Source organism: Mustelus asterias, unplaced genomic scaffold, assembly GCF_964213995.1.
Source record: "Mustelus asterias unplaced genomic scaffold, sMusAst1.hap1.1 HAP1_SCAFFOLD_43, whole genome shotgun sequence".
NCBI lineage: Eukaryota > Metazoa > Chordata > Chondrichthyes > Carcharhiniformes > Triakidae > Mustelus > Mustelus asterias.
The window spans coordinates 1,293,627-1,313,525 of record NW_027590120.1 but is presented as its reverse complement, the minus strand read 5'-3'; the positions used below and the strand labels follow the sequence as shown (position 1 = coordinate 1,313,525).

Here is a 19,899-nt window from a genome sequence, read left to right as displayed (position 1 = left end):
AGGAACAGGCCCTTCGGCCCTCCAAGCCTGCACCGATCATGTGTTCCTAACGAGACCATCCGTTTGTATCCCTCTATTCCCAGTCTGTTCATATGGTTATCATTAAAGTACGTCCCCTGCATATCTGTATTAAACCTTGCCCCCCCTTACCTTGAACTTGTGACCCCTTCTGTTTGTCGTTTCTGACCTGGGAAAAAGCTTCCAACTGTTCACCCTATCTATGCCCTTCATAATTTTATAAACTTCTTTTAGGCCGCCCCTCCACCTCTGTTTTTCCAGGGAGAACAACCCTAGTTTACTCAATCTCTCCTCATAGCTAATACCCTCCATACCAGGCAACATCCTGGTAAACCTTTTCTGCACTCTCTCCAAAGCCTCCACGTCCTTCTGGTAGTGTGGCGACCAGAACTGGACGCAGTATTCCAAATGCGGCCGAACCAACGTTCTATACATCTGCACCATCAGACCCCAACTTTTATACTCTATGCCCCGTCCAATAAAAGCAAGCATGCCATATGCCTTCTTCACCACCCTTTCCACCTGTGTTGCCACCTTTAAGGTTCTGTGGACTTGCACATCCAGATCCTTCTGCGTGTCTATACTCCTGATGGTTCTGCCATTTATTGTATAGCTCCCCCCTGCATTAGATCTACCAAAATGCATCACTTCGCATTTATCTGGATTAAGTTCCATCTGCCATTTCTCCGCCCAATTTTCCAGCCTATCTATGTCCTGCTGTATTCTCTGACAATGTTCATCACAATCCACAACTCCAGCAATCATTGTGTCGTCCGCAAACTTACTAATCAGACTTGCTACATCTTCTTCCAAATCATTTATATATATCACAAACAGCAGAGGTCCCAATACAGAGCCCTGCGGAACACCACTAGTCACAGACCTCCAATCAGAAAAAGACCCCTCCGCTGCTACCCTCTGTCTTCTATGGCCAAACCAGTTCTGTACCCATCTAGCGAGCTCACCTTTGATCCCGTGAGATTTAACCTTTTGCACCAGCCTGCCATGAGGGACCTTGTCAAATGCTTTACTAAAATCCATGTAGACGACATCCACGGCCCTTCCCTCGTCAGTCATTTTTGTCACCGCCTCAAAAAACTCAACCAAATTTGTGAGGCATGACCTCCCTCGCACAAAACCATGTTGTCTATTGCTAATGAGATTATTCAGTTCTAAATGTGTACAGATCCTATCTCTAAGAATCTTCTCCAACAATTTCCCTACCACGGACGTCAAGCTCACTGGCCTATGATTACCCGGGTTATCCTTGCTACCCTTCTTAAATAACGGGACCACATTTGCTATTCTCCCATCCTCTGGGACCTCACCTGTGTCCAATGAAGAAACAAAGATTTCTGTTAGAGGCCCAGCAATTTCATCTCTTGTCTCTCTCAGTAACTGGAAGTCCCTCCCTAACAGCACTGTGGGTGTACGTACACCTCAGGCATTGCAGCAGTTCAAGAAGGCACCCTTGGGGTTGACCATGGCCGAGGCAGCTACATACAGCCACATATTGTGTTATAATTGAAGAACTGCAGATTGAATGTGAGGCATTGTGGGACTGGACTATCTTGACCATATTCCTGTGACTGCCCGGAAACTCATGTGTCTATTTTAGTTTAAAATTGAGGATTTCTGGGAATAATGTCTCAGATGGTGGCCAGATTATCAAATTCAGTTCTCTCAAATAATTCATAGACAAAGAAACAAGTATCTCCAAGAGAAAACTGTCACCTCATTCATCTCATCTCGACTTCCCTTTCACTCAAATCTTCATAAACACCCAAATGTGTGGATTCCTTTAAACTACACTTTCAGGAGTTCTCGAGAATCTTTAGAGTTAAATAAATCATTAAATATTCTCAGAATATCTTTTAACAGAAACCAAACATTTCTGTTTGATTCCAGGCATTATCAACTTTGTTCTTTCCCTTAAACACCAGGTAATTTCCATTTTAAATGCTTGAAATAGCAACTCACATCAGATATTTATCAATTCCAATCTCAAAAGCAGGCTTGTTGGCTTTCTGAAAAGTAAAGTCTTTTATTCTCTGCTTTAATTCTCAAAACTGCTGCCTTCACTCGGATTGTTTGTGAGTGAAACCGTCATCACCTGTTTAAAAAAACCCCATAAACAATCCATCTGGCTCTGGCCAAGATCCCAGTGAGTTAATGTGTCCAATCACAGGTTACATTAAAAAACAAAGGCTGTGTGGAGATTTATAAAAATCAGCTGTCTGCTGAAAGGGTTAACTTCTCTGTGGAACCGAGAGAGGCGGGGAGTGGGCAGAGGAAACTTGGCAATTCCATCAACTTACATAATTTAAAAAACTTCTCTCATGTTATTTTCTTCAATTTTGTTCAAATTTCATCTCTTTTATCTCTCCTTTTTTGAACACCAATTTCAATTTTCAATATTTGCTACTTAATCAAAGTTGAAAGAAATACTTTGTGAAATGTGTTGTTAACTGAATCTCAACAATTTTAACTCGGATGTTTTGGAAAGTTGGAACTGGTTTGCTGCCAAACTGCAGCCTTATCTTTGTGTTTTGGGAGCAAATTGTCCTTCACAATTCTAACCTTGAACAAGTTAATTTCAAACCCAAATACATTCCTTTCACATTTTAGCACAGTCTGAATTTATTTCAAACAGAAACTCACGGCTGTTCAAATTAAATTAATTTTTATTCCCTTTCCAAACTAATTCTTCGAATCGATGATGCTTTCAAACAACGCCCTGCCTCAACAATTATGACTCAAATGTACGGTATTCCTTCAACTGGGCAAACCAACTTGGAGTAAGCGTTGTGGATCATGACGGTGCAAAGGTCATGGCTAACCTCACACACCTGCATTCCCTTATCACACAGGAGAGGCAGAGGAGAGGGGGGAGTGCTTTCAGTGATTTTCTTTTGGAGAAAACAACTACATCTGCTCGCTGGTGACTGATTTGTGTCTCAGGTTGTTTGATTTTAGCTAAACACGGGGAGTGGTCTGCTTCAGGGAGGTGTCACTTTGTGGCTGAATTAACATCCTCAAAGTCCCCATGGCATTTTCTAACTCTTCACTTGATCTGATATTTTCTGACTGTAAATCAATATCTTGTTCCAGAGTTTGGCCGAACAGCAGTCGATTTTTCTGAGCTCCACTCACCCTATCATCTGCCCCCTGTTCCCAATGTAACTGATTGTCCAGGTCAGACGTGCTCTCCTGCCAGCAATCAGCTCCATTCTGCAGCTTATCCACCAGTTCCCTCAACTCTTTATATTTTGTACTCAGCTGTGAGGCAACAGGTTTCCAATGTAACTGGAAATTAATTTATTCTGGACTTTTTCCAACTCACTATTTCCTTTCTGAATCTCTTTAGAAAACCTATCAAGGACCCGCTCGTAATCTCCGTCACATTCTTCTCCACCTCCCAGGGTATCTTTTACTCCTGATGCCCTTGACTCCGTTGTCAATCTGTCAGTCACATTGTAGCAGATGCCAAAGCCATTGTTGTATTTGCTTTTTTGAGGCAGCAGTGCGAACCACTGTGCCACTGGATGGAATGCTGGCCCAGTGGAGAGATACATAGAAACTAGAAGCAGGAGTAGGCCATTCGGCCCTTTGAGCCAGTTCCACCATTCACCTTGATCATGGCTGATCATCAAATTCAATTTCCTGATTCCAGCCGCCCCCCCCCCCCCCCCCCCACCACCCCCACCCGCCTGCCTCCCATATCCCTTGATCCCGTTAGCCCCAAGAGTATATCTCATATCTTCTTGAAATCAGACAATGTTTTGGCCTCAACTATAGGGTGACATGGTGGCACAGTGGTTAGCACTGCTGCCTCACAGCGCCAGGGACCCATTTAATTCCAGCCTTGGGTGAATGTCTGTGTGGAGTTCGCATGTTCTCCCTGTGTCTGCGTGGGCTTCCTCCGGGTGCTCCAGTTTCCACCCACAGACCAAAGATGCCCAGGTTCAGTGGATTTGCAATGTTGAATTCCCTCTTTGTCTCCCAAGCTGTGTGGGTTAGATAGGTTAACACAGTAAGAAGTTTAACAACACCAGGTTAAAGTCCAACAGGTTTATTTGGTAGCAAAAGCCACACAAGCTTTCGGAGCTGCAAGCCCCTTCTTCAGGTGAGTGGGAATTCTGTTCACAAACAGAGCATATAAAGACACAAACTCAATTTACATGAATAATGGTTGGAATGCGAATACTTACAACTAATCAAGTCTTTAAGAAACAAAACAACATGAAGTGGCAAAGAAGTGGCAGATGGAATACAATGTGGAAAAGTGTGAGATTAAGCACTTGGGGAGGAGGAATGGAGGCATAGACTATTTTCTAAATGGGGAAATGCTTCGGCAATCAGAAGCACAAAGGGACTTGGGAGTCATTGTTCAAGATTCTCTTAAAGTTAACGTGCAGGTTTAGTTGGCAGTTCGGAAGGCAGATGCAATGTTAGCATTCATGTCAAGAGGGTTAGAATACAAGAGCAACAATGTACTTCTTAGACTGTATAAGGCTCTGGTCAGACCCCACTTGGAGTGTTGTGAGCAGTTTTGAGCCCCACATCTAAGGAAGGATATGCTGCTCTTGGAAAGGGTCTGGAGGAGCTTCACAAGAATGATCTCTGGAATGAAGAGCTTGTCGTATGAAGAATGGTTGAGGACTCTGGGTCTGTACTCATTGGAGTTTAGAAGGATGAGTTGGGATCTTATTGAAACTTAGTAGGAAAAACTAGAACCAGAGGGCACAACCTGAGGCTAAAGGGATGATCCTTTAAAACAGAGATGAGGAGGAATTTCTTCAGTCAGAGAGTGGTGAATCTTTGGAACTCTTTGCCGCAGAAGGCTGTGAAGGTCAGTTCATTGAGTGTCTATAAGACAGAGATCGATAGGTTCTTGATTAATAAGGGGATCAGGGGTTATGGGGAAAAGGCAGGAGAATGGGGATGAGAAAAATATCAGCCATGATTGAATAGCGGAGAAGACTCGATGGGCTGAGTGGCCTATTTCTGCTCCAATGTCTTATGGTCTAAGCTCACAACTCCTTGATTAAAATAAGATACAAGATCCTTCATTCCCCTTCATTACAACTTAAACTTTTTTTTAGCCAACTTCCAAGGCCTGATTTTATAGGAAACATCAAGTCTTTGTTGATTTAAAATCCCAAACATGTTGCCAGCTGCAAAATCTTTGTTCTTTATCTGGGGTTGAGGTGACAACACGATAAAATCCTCACAGTTCTTCCAAATTCCTCCAGGCTCCGCTTAAAATTTCCACATTTAACTGGTTCCCATAAATCCTCAATCAAAAACTAAAATAGACACATGAGTTTCCAGGTGATTTACAAAGAAATGAACTGTCTGCTGAAAGGGTTAACTTTTCTACAGAACCTAAAGGGGTCGGGAGTGAGCAGAAAAAACTTGGCCCACAATTACTTCACTTTACATATGATGGGGGTTTTTCTCGGAGGCTAAGTATTGAGCTGAACCCAGTTAATACAAAGATTTGCAAAAGACAGTATACTGGTTAAAGGCATTACTTATTGAGAAAGGCAGCTGGGCAGTCCAACTCCTTTCTAAAGTTACAATACATTGGCCCTTTAGTTATACTATTTTGAAAGTTCATTTCACCCGCCCACTCTGTCATCCTAACTGGATGCTCCAATCGTGTTCGTGTACAATATTTACCTTGGCCAATAACATCCTATCTTCTGGAAGAATGGAAATTCATTGGTCTGTAGAATCTGAAAGTTCCTGCCCACTGTTACTTTGCAACTTTCACTTACATAGGTCCATAGGGTGCTTTCTAACTGACTCTCAGCAACTTCTATTACATAGGTTATAGGGTTCAAAAGTTCCTTTCCACTGTCTGCTGAGCCATCCCTTATCACTAAAAAATGAATAATTCCATTCATTCTAGTGTCTGGGAAGCGTTTACTTTTATAACTCATACTGATAAAAACTGTGCTCTGTGGCTTCACTCTTCTGACAGAATGTGGCCTGTCTCACTCAGCTTTTATCCCATTATGCTTTAGGGCAGTCTGCAGTTTGGCCAAGGTATACATTTTAGTACAAAAAGTACATATTTATATCTGAAATACATGTTTAAATTCTCTACCAGTGGTTATATGTGTCTCCATGCAGACAGTACCTTTGTATAATATAAATAAGGCACATTGTGATCCTTATTCTACGTTAGTCTAAGTCAGTCCATCCTGTTTCAATAGCCTATTCTGAACCCCTCAAACAAAATAACTTTAAAAAACTTAAAGTTTATAATTAATCTCAAGTAAGCTTACATTGACACTGCAATGAAGTTACTGTGAAAAATCCCCTCTCTAACAACAAAAGAAACTTGATTTTAAACGTCATCTATTAATTTTTTTGTCATGTTCTCAACCTATTTTAATTTGATCAGTTTTTTGTTAGGGATGGGTAATTTCTATTCTTTATAAACTGGATCACTCATTTTGTTAATTCTACATGGGCTCGGAGAATGAGAACCCAGACTTTATCATCCTTATCCTTTTTCTCCTTTTGTCACCACTTTCTCTCTGTTTTGCGGGAGGATCGTGGGGATTCCAATCAGACCAAATCATTGATTATAAAAGTAAAACAAAAACAGAAAATGCTGGAAAATCCCAGCAGATCTGACAGCATCTGTAGGGAGAGAATAGAGCCAACGTTTCAAGTCTGGATGACCCTTCATGAGAGCTCCTATGAAGTGTCATCCAGACTAAAAATGTTGGCTCTATTCTCAAATCATTTTATCGATAAGTTTCTTGTTCTTAGTTTCCAAAAGACAGGTAAGAAATCTGTCTGGTGCTCACTCGAGCTCTGGATTTTTCACTGGCCATGCTTGGGTTGGATTATAACCATTAGAATCCACTCTTAGAGATCCACTTTTCAGTCCAGTGCTACTTGGAGTGTACCGTCACTTCACCGACTACGGGTCACAAGACCTTCACAGTTCTTATCACAAATGTATGATAAAATAATTTAAGCAATGCCTGAGAATGCTTCTTAATCTACTTACCACCGTTTGTTGATTGGTCAGACCCCCTTTTTACAGATTCGGATATCTCAGCCACTGAATATCAGCTGGTTATTCATAGATTCATAGAATCCTATTGTGCAGAAGGAGGCCATTTGGCCCATCGAGTCTGCACCGACCACATTCACACACAGGCCCTATCGCCCATGCATTTGTCCTAGCTAGTCCCCCTGACTCCCGAGGCCAATCCACCTAACCCGCACATCTTTGGGCTTTGGGAGGAAACCGGGGCACTCGGAGGAAACGGGGACACGGGGAGAATGTGCAAACTCCACACAGACAGTGACCCAAGCCAGGAATCGAACCCGGGTCCCTGGCGCTGTGAGGCAGCAGTGCTAACCACTGTGCGACCATGCTGCCCAAACTTATGGAATAAGTTTAATCCTCACTCATTCTGTGTAAATATTCTCACAAGGTCCTCTTTCGGAGTTTTGCTAAGCAGCTTTAATGGTCCGTGATTGCAGAAATTGAGCAGTCACAGGAATGTGGTTAAGATAGTCCAGTCCCATAATGCCTCACATTCAATCTGCAGTCCTTCAATTATAACAGAATATGTGGCTGTATGTAGCTGCCTCGGCCACGATCAACCCCAAGGGTGCCTTCCTGAACTGCTACAATGCCTGAGGTGTAAGTACACCCACAGTGCTGTTAGGGAGGGATTTCCAGCTACACATTCCTGACAAGATTCTGATAGGTTTAGATAAGGTGGACAAAGAAAAGCTGTTCCCATTGGCTGATGGGACAAGGACGAGGGGGACACAGATTTAAAGTTTTGAGTCAGAGATACAGGGGGGGATGTGAGGAAGAATAATTTGATGCAGCGAATGGTGATGACCTGGAACTCGCTGCCGACGAGGGTGGTGGAAGTAGAGATAATAAACAATTTCAAAGGAAATTGGATGGGCATCTGGGGGGGTTCCAAACAGAAATCCTTACTAATTATCTCTGAACTTCCTAACACCCTGTCACTCGGTGATCCTTGTGAAATTTGAAACCATGTATTTGCAACAAGACTCAAAGAGCATCAGCCCACTGGAGACAAAGTCATGAGACCGGCCAGTCCAGCAGAAAGAAACCCTCCGACCCTCCCCATTGACCAACTGTGAGAATGAACAAAATGCAGTCCTGGATGTAATTGAGAGCAGAAACAATAACAGCAGAATCCAACCCCTCGAATCACTCATGAACTTGTTGGTGTTTCAGCAGCTGGGATGAAACTATGAATCCCTTCCCACACTGAGAGCAGGGGAACGGCCTCTCCCCAGTGTGAACTCGCTGGTGCTTCCGCAGGTTGGACAACTGACTGAATCCCTTCCCACACTGAGAGCAGGTGAATGGTCTCTCCCCAGTGTGAACTCGCTGGTGTGTCTGCAGGGTGGACAACTGACTGAATCCCTTCCCACACTGAGAGCATGTTAAAGGCTTCTCCCCAGTGTGAACTCGCTGGTGTGTCCGCAGGTGGGATAATTGAGTGAATCCCTTCCCACACTGAGAGCAGGTGAATGGTCTCTCCCCAGTGTGAACTCGCTGGTGTCTCCTCATGCGGGAAGATTCACTGAATCCCTTCCCACACTGAGAGCAGGTGAACGGCCTCTCCCCAGTGTGAACTCGCTGGTGTGCCCGCAGGTTGGATGAATGAGTGAATCCCTTCCCACACTGAGAGCAGGTGAATGGTCTCTCCCCAGTGTGAACTCGCTGGTGTGCCCGCAGGTTGGATGAATGAGTGAATCCCTTCCCACACTGAGAGCAGGTGAACGGCCTCTCCCCAGTGTGAACTCGCTGGTGTGTCCGTAGCTCGGATAACTGACTGAATCCCTTCCCACATTGAGAGCAGGTGAATGGCCTCTCTCCAGTGTGACTGCGCCAATGAACTTCCAGTTCTGATGGGTATCTGTATCTCTTCCCACAGGCCCCACATTTCCATGGTTTCTCCATGGTGCAGTGTCCTTGCCTCTCTCTTTGGTGGACAATCAGTTGAATTCAAATTTCAACATTTGCCACTGTCAGATTCAAACCCAGGGTTCACAGTGCATTGCCCTGGATCCCTGTATTACTAATCCAATGACACTGTCACTGCACCATTGCCTCCCCATCCATGGTAAACGAGTCACAATAGCCTGAGATCCATGGAATCAGAGCATGCTCTAAATTTAAATTAATGCTCACTCACACTCACCCCAAAACAATTTCACTGTTTTCAACGTTTTAAATCCGCTGGAGTCTACGTCTGCAAAGATCTGAGAGAGATTGGTGTCTGGGGAAAATGTTGCAATCTTCAAATCTTGTCCCTGTAAATGAGGAAAGTTATCGGTGTAATTCAAGGTTAGAAATTCAGGACAGACAAACATTTCTTTTGGTCGGAGTTTGCTGTGAGTAAATCCTCCCCTTCTAATCCCCTGTAAAAGGAGTTTCCAAAGTCCATCAGCATTTGTCCAGAACAGAAATTCAAAACATTCTCTCCTATTGCTTGCACAGAATTACTTTAGTGGGACAAAATTGCAGTGGAGGCAGTTCAGAGAAGATCCAGTTGGTTGATTCCTGAAATGAGGAGTTTTATCTTCCAGGTTGAGCAGCTGGGGCCTGTACTCTTTGGAGTTAAGAAGACTGAGAAGTAAACTTATTGAAGCATCTGGGAATTTCAGGGTGGCATAATGGTTCGCACTGCTGCCTCACAGCACCAGGATCCCAAGTTCAATTCCAGCGTTGGGTCACTGTCTGTGTGGAGTTTGCACATTTTCCCCTTGTCTGTGAGTTTCCTCAGGGTGCTCCAGTTTCCTCCCACAGTCCAAAGATGTATGGATTAGGTGGATGAACCATGCTAAATTGACCCAAGTGTCAGGGGGGTTAGCAGGGTAAATGCAGGGGGTTGTGGGGATGGGGCTGGGTGGGATTGTGGTTGGTACAAACTTGATGGGCCGAATGGCCTCCTTCTGCACTGTTGGGATTCTATGATTCATATGATATAAGGTGCTTGACAATGTAGATGCTGAGGATGTTTCCTTTGGTGTGGGAATCAAGTAAAAATAAAGGATTTAAGATTAAGATGAAGAGAGATCTTTTCTCTCAATGGGCTATTGATCTTTGGAACTCTGTCTTCACCAGTGAGGATTGGAGGCAGGTCATTGAATATATTCAAAGCTGAGGTTCTGGGCGGCACGGTAGCACAGTGGTTAGCACTGCTGCTTCACAGCTCCAGGGTCCTGGGTTCGATTCCCGGCTCGGGTCACTGTCTGTGTGGAATTTGCACATTCTCCTCGTGTCTGCGTGGGTTTCCTCCGGGTGCTCCGGTTTCCTCCCACAGTCCAAAGATGTGCGGGTTAGGTTGATTGGCCAGGTTAAAAAAATTGCCCCTTAGAGTCCTGGGATGCGTAGGTTAGAGGGATTAGCGGGTAAAATATGTGGGGGTAGGGCCTGGGTGGGATTGTGGTCGGTGCAGACTCGATGGGCTGAATGGCCTCCTTCTGCACTGTAGGGATTCTATTCTATGATTCTGATCCACAAGAAAGTCATGGGTATGGACGGGGTGGGGGTAGCAACGTCATAGATTCATAGAGATTTGCAGCATGGAAAACGACCCTTCGGCCTAACTTGTCCATGCTGCCCTTTTTTTTTAAACCCTTAAGCTCATCCCAATTGCCCACATTTGGTCCATATCCCTCTATACCCATGTAACTATCTAAATGCTATTTAAAAGACTAAATTGTACCCGCCTCTACTACTACCTCTGGCAGCTTGTTCCAAATACTCACCACCCTATCTAATTGCAACGGGATCTTGATCAATTGGGCCAGTGGGCTGACGAATGGCAGATGGAGTTTAATTTAGACAAATGCGAGGTGATGCATTTTGGTAGATTGAACCAGGGCAGGACTTATTTAGTTAATGGTAGGGTGTTGGGGAGAGTTACAGAACAAAGAGATCTAGGGGTACATGTTCATAGCTCCTTGAAAGTGGAGCCACAGGTGGACAGAGTGGTGAAGAAAGCATTCGGCATACTTGGTTTCATCGGTCAGAACATTGAATACAGGTGTTGGAATGTCTTGTTGAAGTTGTACAAAACATTGGGAAAACCACACTTGGAATACTGTGTGCAATTCTGGTCACCCTATTATAGAAAGGATATTATTAAACTAAAACGAGTGCAGCAAAGATTTACTAGGATGCTACTGAGACTTGATGGATTGAGTTATAAGGAGAGGTTGGATAGACTGGGACTTTTTTCTCTGGAGCGTAGGAAGCTGAGGGGTGATCTTGGAGAGGTCTATAAAATAATGAGGGGCATAGATCAGCTGGATAGTCAATATCTTTTCCCAAAGGTAGGGGAGTCTAAAATTAGAGGGCATAGGTTTAAATTGAGAGGGGAGAGATACAAAGTGTCCAGAGGGGCAATGTTTTCACACAGAGGGTGGTGAGTGTCTGGAACAAGCTGCCAGAGGTAGGAGTCGAGGCGTGTTCAATTTTGTCTTTTAAAAGCATTTCGATAGTTACATGGGTATGATGGGTAGAGAGGGATATGGGCCAAATGCGGGCAATTGGGATTTTTACAAATGTGCGGCATGGACAAGTTGGGCCGAAGGGCCTGTTTCCATGCTGTAAACCTCTCTGACTCTATGACCCTCTGTGTGAACAAATTGCACCTCTGGACACTTTTGTATCTCTCCCCTCTCACCTTAAACCTACCTTTGGGAAAATATATTTACTATCGAGCTGATCTGTGCCCCTCAGTATTTTATAGACCTCTATAAGGTCACCCCTCAGTCTCCTACGCTCCAGAGAAAAAAAGTCCCAGTCTATCCAGCCTCTCCAAAGTAGACATGATCTTATTGAATGATGCAGCAGGCTCGATGGGCCGAATGACTGGCTCCCGTTCCGAATTCTTCTGTTCTTGTTCCGATGGTCTTGGATAGTTGCGCATGCGCCCTGCAACATATTGTCCCTCTGAAGATCGTGGTTCTGAACCAGCCCCCTGAAACCACGCCCATTATGACCAGCCCGAGAGCATGCGCTCTCCTTCCCCGCTGGAACAAGATGGCGGCCGAAAACCGGGGAGCTGCAAACCAGGAACCCGCATGGTCTTATTCGGGCCTTGCGACCTGGAGCGGGTATTTGTGAAGCCTCCGCTCCCTCCCCACCCCGACTCCATTCCTCCCCCCGCCACACTGACTCTCACCCGCTGAAAAAAACGTCCGCCGCCCTCGCAGGGCTCCGAGCAAAGTGGCAGTACGCATGCTCCAGATACAGCACTGCACCTGCGCAATAGGCTGCTGTGGAATGAACAGGACACTTTGACACCTGCAGGGGCACCTGGGAATTAACGGCGCCATTGTCAATCAAAGACATAATAGAAAACTATCTTGTGCAATTGAGATTAATTAATTTTTAAAAATACATTCCTCTGAATTTGTGATGAATTGGCCTGTGTACTAAGCAGATATTAAGGTTCCATTTAAAATTAAAAGAAAAGATGCTGATAAAACGCAGCAGGATTGAGAGAGAACCCACAGAGGCAAGTTATGAATAGAGTTCAGACTGAAGCAACAATAAAAAAACGCACACGGGGGGCCAGGAACTGAGTTCTGCATCCAACAGACAGCCTGAATCATGCCAGCTCCTAACTGTGTTTCTAAGCTCGAAACTATAAAACAATAACACAGAAACAAAACTCTGTAGAGACTGTTTCTGGGACAAAGAAAATAAATACTGGAGATATTCATCAGGCCAGGCAGCCTGTGAGAGTCACAAACAGAATTGAGGATTCAGGTTGCTGACCTGCCCTCAGTCTGCAATTAAATATTTATAGTCAGTCACTGACTAATGGTGGTCACAATTCCTACAATGCTCGGCGCCTCAGAAACCCCTCCATTCAAAAGTTGTTCGCCGGAATTCACGAATCATCGAATCCATACAGTGCAGAAAGAGGCCATTCGATCCATCGAGTCTGTACTGCAACGGCAACAATATATTCTGCACCCTACTCTTTTCCTTTCCCCCTCTGTACTCTTTCAATTTATTTTTTTTCTGAATAGCACGCAAGAAATAATACTTTTCACTGTATCCCAGAACATGCGACAATAAAAATCAAATTAGACACTACATATCTTGGACACCAAGGGACAAATTTACCAACCCTGCACATCTTTGGGCTATGAGAAAAAACCGGAGCACCCAGAGGAAATGCACACAGACAGAGGGAGATTGTGCAAACTCCACACATGAGGTGGAGATGCCAGTGCTGAACTGGGGTGAGCACAGTAAGAAGCCTCACAACACAAGGTTAAAGACCAACAGGTTTATTTGGAACCACAAGCTTTCAGAGCGCTGATGAAGGAGCAGTGCTCTGAAAGCTCGTGATTCCAAATAACCAAAAGAGAGAATGCTGGAAAATCTCAGCAGGTTTGGCAACATCTGTAAGGACAGAAAAGAGCTGACATTTCGAGTCCAGATGACTCTTTGTCAAAGCTTTGATAAAGAGTCATGTGGACTCGAAGCATCAGTTCTTTTCTCTCCTTACAGATCCTGCCATATCGGCTGAGATTTTCCAGCAATTTCTCTTTTGGTTTCAAATTTCAGCATCCGCAGTAATTTGCTTTGATTCCAAATAAACTTATTGGACTTTAACTTGGTGTTATGAGACTTCTTCCTGAGCAACCTCCACACAGACAGTCACCCACCGCTGGAATCGAACCCAGACTCAGTGAGGCAGCAGTGCTAACCGCTGTGTCACAGTGAAGGTAGTTTGCCGCAAATTTCGGGTGACAACAATGGGCTGGATGTTGCTCAGAATGTGGAGCACTGCAGCAAAGTACAGACAGACAGAGACAGAGCAGCAGACTGGACTGAGAAATGGAGTCTGCAGACTGGAACTGGCAGCATGAGGCGAGGTTATTTTAGTCTAACACTCACAGCAATCTACAACCCACCCCCATTACCGAGACAGTGAGACAGAGATTACAAACACTCACCAACACAGCTCCAGTGAAACGTCCCAGGAAAAAGAGGGAATCTGTGGCAGTTCCTGTCCTGAAATAGCCCCAGGACTGTCACTCAAACCCCTAACCCGGCCCAGTTCACAGCTCAGCCTCTCAGCTTGCAGCTTCCTGCACCTTGAGCCAACCTTGCCCAGGTGTGGGAGGGGTTGTGGAACCACAGAGTGGGGGGAGGGGTGACCTCCTGCTGTGTCCCAAATAGTTTGTCCTTCCCCTCCCCCTTGGCGCTCTAAGCTCTCAATGTGGACAGATTGCTGGACTTTGCAGAGCCTCACTGAGCTGCGCCTGTCCCTTATCCTGGGTCACCCCCTCCCCCTGGGTTTAGTGTGTGTGAAATCGCTGCTTGTTTCCCTGCTGAACCTTCAGTTAAACACAAACAGAAAATGCTGGAGAACCTCAGCATTTCTGGCAGCACCTATGACCATCCAGACTGGAAACATTAATTCTGTTCTCTCTCCACAGATGCAGTCAGATCCGCTGAGATTTCCAGCATTTCCTGTTTCAGATTCCAGCACCCGCAGTATTTTGCTTTTATCTTCATTTAAACAAGCATTCTGTGATGGCCTTTACCCCCATTGCTCCTTTCCAGAGCTTCCCACCTTCTGCTATTGTCCCTGACTCCCACATTAACTCTGTCATTCCTCCCCTTTACCCCGCTCACCCTGTCTGAAGTCAGGCTCAGAGTTTTGCCGCCATCTCCCCCTCCCCCAGCCTCCACATCCCAACACCCGGAATCTCTAACCCAGCGGTTCCAGTTTGTCTGGTTTGAGTTCAGATTTGCCGCAGCACCGACAGGATTTCACTTCAAACCAGCCGGAACTGACTGCTCACAAATCCCTAAATGTTTCTCCAGCAGCCCTGGCTTGTTAATGTTGTTTAAAGTCAGTTTCAGTTACTCTCTTCAGTTTAAAAAACTTCTCCATTTAATTTAAGGTATTACTCGCACCAGACACAAATCTAAAACAGTGAACATTATCCCCCCACCCTGACCCGAGCTGGAGTGTCCCGAGGAAGAGACATCTGTTCCGGGTGTAACAATTCTTCGACATTCTCTGTGACATAAAACAGGAAACGCTGGAAATACTCAACAAGTCAGGCAGCCTCTGTGGAGAGAGAAACAGACTGAATGTGACCTGTCATCGGAACTGGGAAATATAATATTTCCCGCAACTAAAAGAGACACTTTACAGCCTTCAGAACAAAACTGAGCTCAACAATTTTACACCACAATCTCTGCCCCCATTGTGTTCTGTGTTTCGTTGTTGCTTTTTTCACCTCATTTCCCTCTTGTTTTCTTTACTTTGCATTCGGACTATTTACACCTCATCCAGATCATCTTTTGTGTCTTTACTTGTCCCATTAACACTCGTTTTGGTCTTGGGCTGTGAATCATGTTATCAGTTTGCAGATTTTTCATTTTGTTCTTCTCCACCTCCCTCTCTCCCTTCTTCACGGGTCTGGCTTTCCCTGTGTGGCTCCGGAGAACGAGCGGATTTAAGACGTCTGAAAGAGAGAGAATGAGATTTTTTTTTCTCTCAGAGGGTCTTTGGTCTGTGGAATTCTCTTCCCCAGAGAGCAGTGGAGAGAGAGTCATTGAATATTTTTAAGGCTGATTCATTGAATTCTTGAGAGGAAAGTGGAGTTTTGGTCACAGTCAGATCAGCTGGGATCTTATCTGGAGCAGAGCAGCCCAAAGGTCTACTGCTGCTCTTGATTCATATGGATGTTTAACTGTGTGTTTCACTCTGTTTCTGCCTCCACACAAACTGCCGGGCCTGTTGACTCTTTGTGGCGTTGACTGTTTTATTTCAGATTTTAACACTCTAACCTCACGGTTAAGCTATTGCAGAAGATACGGAGGCATGGGATTGAGGGTGATTTAGCGGTTTGGATCAGGAATTGGCTAGCTGTAAGAAGATTTTAAACTCTCTGGGAACTGTGCCCAGGGACACACACACACACACACACACACAATTAATCCAGTTCTCCGGGATTTCTGCTCTGTAACATATCACTGTGTAATCTAACAATTACTCCAGTTCCCCTGGATTACTGCTCTGTAATATGTCACTGTGTAATCTAACAATTAATCCAGTTCTCCTGGATTGCTGCTCTGTAACATATCACTGTGTAATCTAACAATTAATCCAGTTCCCCTGGATTGCTGCTCTGTAATATGTCACTGTGTAATCTAACAATTAATCCAGTTCTCCTGGATTGCTGCTCTGTGACATATCACTGTGTAATCTAACAATTAATCCAGTTCCCCTGGATTTCTGCTCTGTTACATATCACTGTGTAATCCAACAATTAATCCAGTTCCCCTGGATTTCTGCTCTGTTACATATCACTGTGTAATCCAACAATTAATCCAGTTCTCCTGGATTTCTGCTCTGTTACATATCACTGTGTAATCCAACAATTAATCCAGTTCCCCTGGATTACTGCTCTGTAACATATCACTGTGTAATCCAACAATGAATCCAGTTCTCCTGGATTACTGCTCTGTAACATATCACTGTGTAATCCAACAATGAATCCAGTTCTCCTGGATTACTGCTCTGTAACATATCACTGTGTAATCCAACAATTAATCCAGTTCTCCTGGATTTCTGCTCTGTAACATATCACTGTGTAATCCAACAATTAATCCAGTTCTCTTGGATTTCTGCTCTGTTACATTTCACTGTGTAATCCAACAATTACTCCAGTTCTCCTGGATTACTGCTCTGTAACATATCACTGTGTAATCCAACAATTAATCCAGTTCCCCTGGATTTCTGCTCTGTAACATATCACTGTGTAATCTAACAATTAATCCAGTTCTCCTGGATTTCTGCTCTGTTACATATCACTGTGTAATCCAACAATTAATCCAGTTCTCCTGGATTTCTGCTCTGTAATATATCACTGTGTAATCCAACAATTAATCCAGTTCCCCTGGATTTCTGCTCTGTAACATATCACTGTGTAATCTAACAATTAATCCAGTTCCCTGGATTACTGCTCTGTAACATATCACTGTGTAATCCAACAATTAATCCAGTTCCCTGGATTACTGCTCTGTAACATATCACTGTGTAATCTAACAATTAATCCAGTTCCCTGGATTACTGCTCTGTAACATATCACTGTGTAATCCAACAATTAATCCAGTTCCCCTGGATTTCTGCTCTGTAACATATCACTGTGTAATCTAACAATTAATCCAGTTCCCTGGATTACTGCTCTGTAACATATCACTGTGTAATCTAACAATTAATCCAGTTCCCTGGATTACTGCTCTGTAACATATCACTGTGTAATCTAACAATTAATCCAGTTCCCTGGATTACTGCTCTGTAACATATCACTGTGTAATCTAACAATTAATCCAGTTCCCTGGATTACTGCTCTGTAACATATCACTGTGAAATCCAACAATTAATCCAGTTCTCCTGGATTACTGCTCTGTAACATATCACTGTGTAATCTAACAATTAATCCAGTTCCCCTGGATTTCTGCTCTGTTACATATCACTGTGTAATCTAACAATTAATCCAGTTCCCCTGGATTACTGCTCTGTAACATATCACTGTGAAATCCAACAATTAATCCAGTTCTCCTGGATTACTGCTCTGTAACATATCACTGTGTAATCTAACAATTAATCCAGTTCCCCTGGATTTCTGCTCTGTAAAATATCACTGTGTAATCTAACAATTAATCCAGTTCTCCTGGATTACTGCTCTTTAATACGTCACTGTGTAATCCAACAATTAATCCAGTTCCCCTGGATTACTGCTCTGTTACATATCACTGTGTAATCCAACAATTAATCCAGTTCCCCTGGATTTCTGCTCTGTTACATTTCACTGTGTAATCCAACAATTAATCCAGTTCCCCTGGATTTCTGCTCTGTTACATTTCACTGTGTAATCCAACAATTAATCCAGTTCCCCTGGATTTCTGCTCTGTTACATTTCACTGTGTAATCCAACAATTAATCCAGTTCTCCTGGATTTCTGCTCTGTAACATATCACTGTGTAATCCAACAATTAATCCAGTTCCCCTGGATTTCTGCTCTGTTACATTTCACTGTGTAATCCAACAATTAATCCAGTTCCCCTGGATTTCTGCTCTGTTACATTTCACTGTGTAATCCAACAATTAATCCAGTTCCCCTGGATTTCTGCTCTGTTACATTTCACTGTGTAATGGAACCCGCTCCTGCTGCAGTGAACACACAAACACAGCGAGGGAGCTCCCTCTTGTGGCGATGTGAGGTAAATGGCCTCTGCCTGGGAAGTCACTGAATTCTCAGATTACTGAAGGATCCTGTTGGAGGATTGTGCTGCTGTATTTTTCTTATTCCTACTATTCTTATTTTAATATATTTTAATGCAGACGAATCTATTCTCATAACTGATATCAATCTCGGAAACAAATACAGACAAACTCATAGACACACAAATACTCAGAAAAATGCAGACACATACATATGATTCCAAGAATAAATTAGATATAGCTCTTGGGGCTAAAGGTGTGGGAAGAAGGGGGATCAGAATATTGAATTCGATGATCAGCCATGATCAAAATGAATGGCGGAGCAGGCTCGAAGGGCCGAATGGCTTCCTCCTGCTTCTAGTTTCTATCTTTCTATAATCTCACACAAACACACACACAGCACGCACAGATACACACTCATACATACACACGCTCAGACACACACACTATCTCAGACACTCTCACAAACACAGAGACAGACTGAGACCATGAAGGGTTGATGTCAGTCTCACTCCAAATAATCTGCTGGGCAAATTAAAACAACAGAAGCAAATCTGAAATTCAGTGTGTGAGTTTTATTGTGAAATGAGATAATGTATAAAGATATCCCCATAGCTCAGGGTGGGAGTGGAATTGATGATTTGTCTGCTGTCTGAACAAATATTAAATTGTAGAGATTATAAAGTTTGAATTGTAATATCTAATGGTGTGAAGTATCTGGGAGCAGAGTGGGTGTGGTAAAGGCTGGAATACAAACTGGGGGAATGAGGGTGAAACTGCGGTGCAGAGTGAATGGTTCTTGTTGTAGGGAGGGATGGGAGGAGGGATAGAGAGAGGAATGGGGGGGGATGACCTTCCAGAATGTCTTTCCCAGCCTTGAGATCCAGGGAAGTTTTCAGCATTAAAACAGAAAATGCTGACAATAAGAATCCACACTTTTCCAAGTACCAGTTGATTGTGCCCCAGATTATTGGTTTCATTTTTCTCCACCGCTGATGTTAAGATGATTGTTCTGTAATTTTTTGAACAGGGATGTAACATTTCCAATCTCTCAGCCTTTTGGCACCACAACTCTATGAGAAGGATTGGAAGATTGTGGCCAGAGCCTCCACAAGCTCCATGTGAAGGACAGTTTATGTCAGAGTGCAGCAGTCCCTCAGTGTCAGACTGCAGTGTCAGCCTAGATAATGTGCTCAGCTTGATGAGTATTTCCTGTTGTTATTGATGTGGATCATTCAGAAACAATGGACTCTGATGATGTCATCCAGTCCTGCTGCGATGATGTCATAGAGACTATTACATCACAGCGGAGACTTAGTGGTGAAAACAGTTTTGTTCCAGACGGCAGCAAGTCCATTACTGATAGATCAGCAACTAGAATTACTGGGTCACAGAGCACAATATTAGGATGGATGGCCAAAACCTTGTTTGGAGAGACAGACCTTAACAAACACCTTTAATCTGGACAGTTAGGGAGGGAGTTTCAGAATCTCATATCCAGGCCTTGTTCCATTCACTCAAAATATTTTACAGAAATTGATAAGTTATAATGATCAGGAAGGTTTGAAAAGTATTA

At 43.8% G+C, this 19,899-nt stretch overlaps 1 protein-coding gene across 1 annotated transcript in view; it reads right to left on the bottom strand.

Moving 5' to 3' along the window:
* LOC144482864 (uncharacterized) overlaps nt 1-9,004 on the bottom strand; it is a 29,481-nt gene extending 20,477 nt beyond the window's left edge. Inside the window, exons 1-2 of the mRNA XM_078201704.1 lie at nt 8,288-9,004; nt 151-169 (exon numbers count right to left, since the gene is read on the bottom strand). Coding sequence (XP_078057830.1) covers nt 151-169; nt 8,288-9,004 — 736 coding nt within the window. The remainder of the gene's footprint in view (nt 1-150; nt 170-8,287) is intronic.
* Between the last annotated feature and the right edge of the window lie 10,895 nt (nt 9,005-19,899).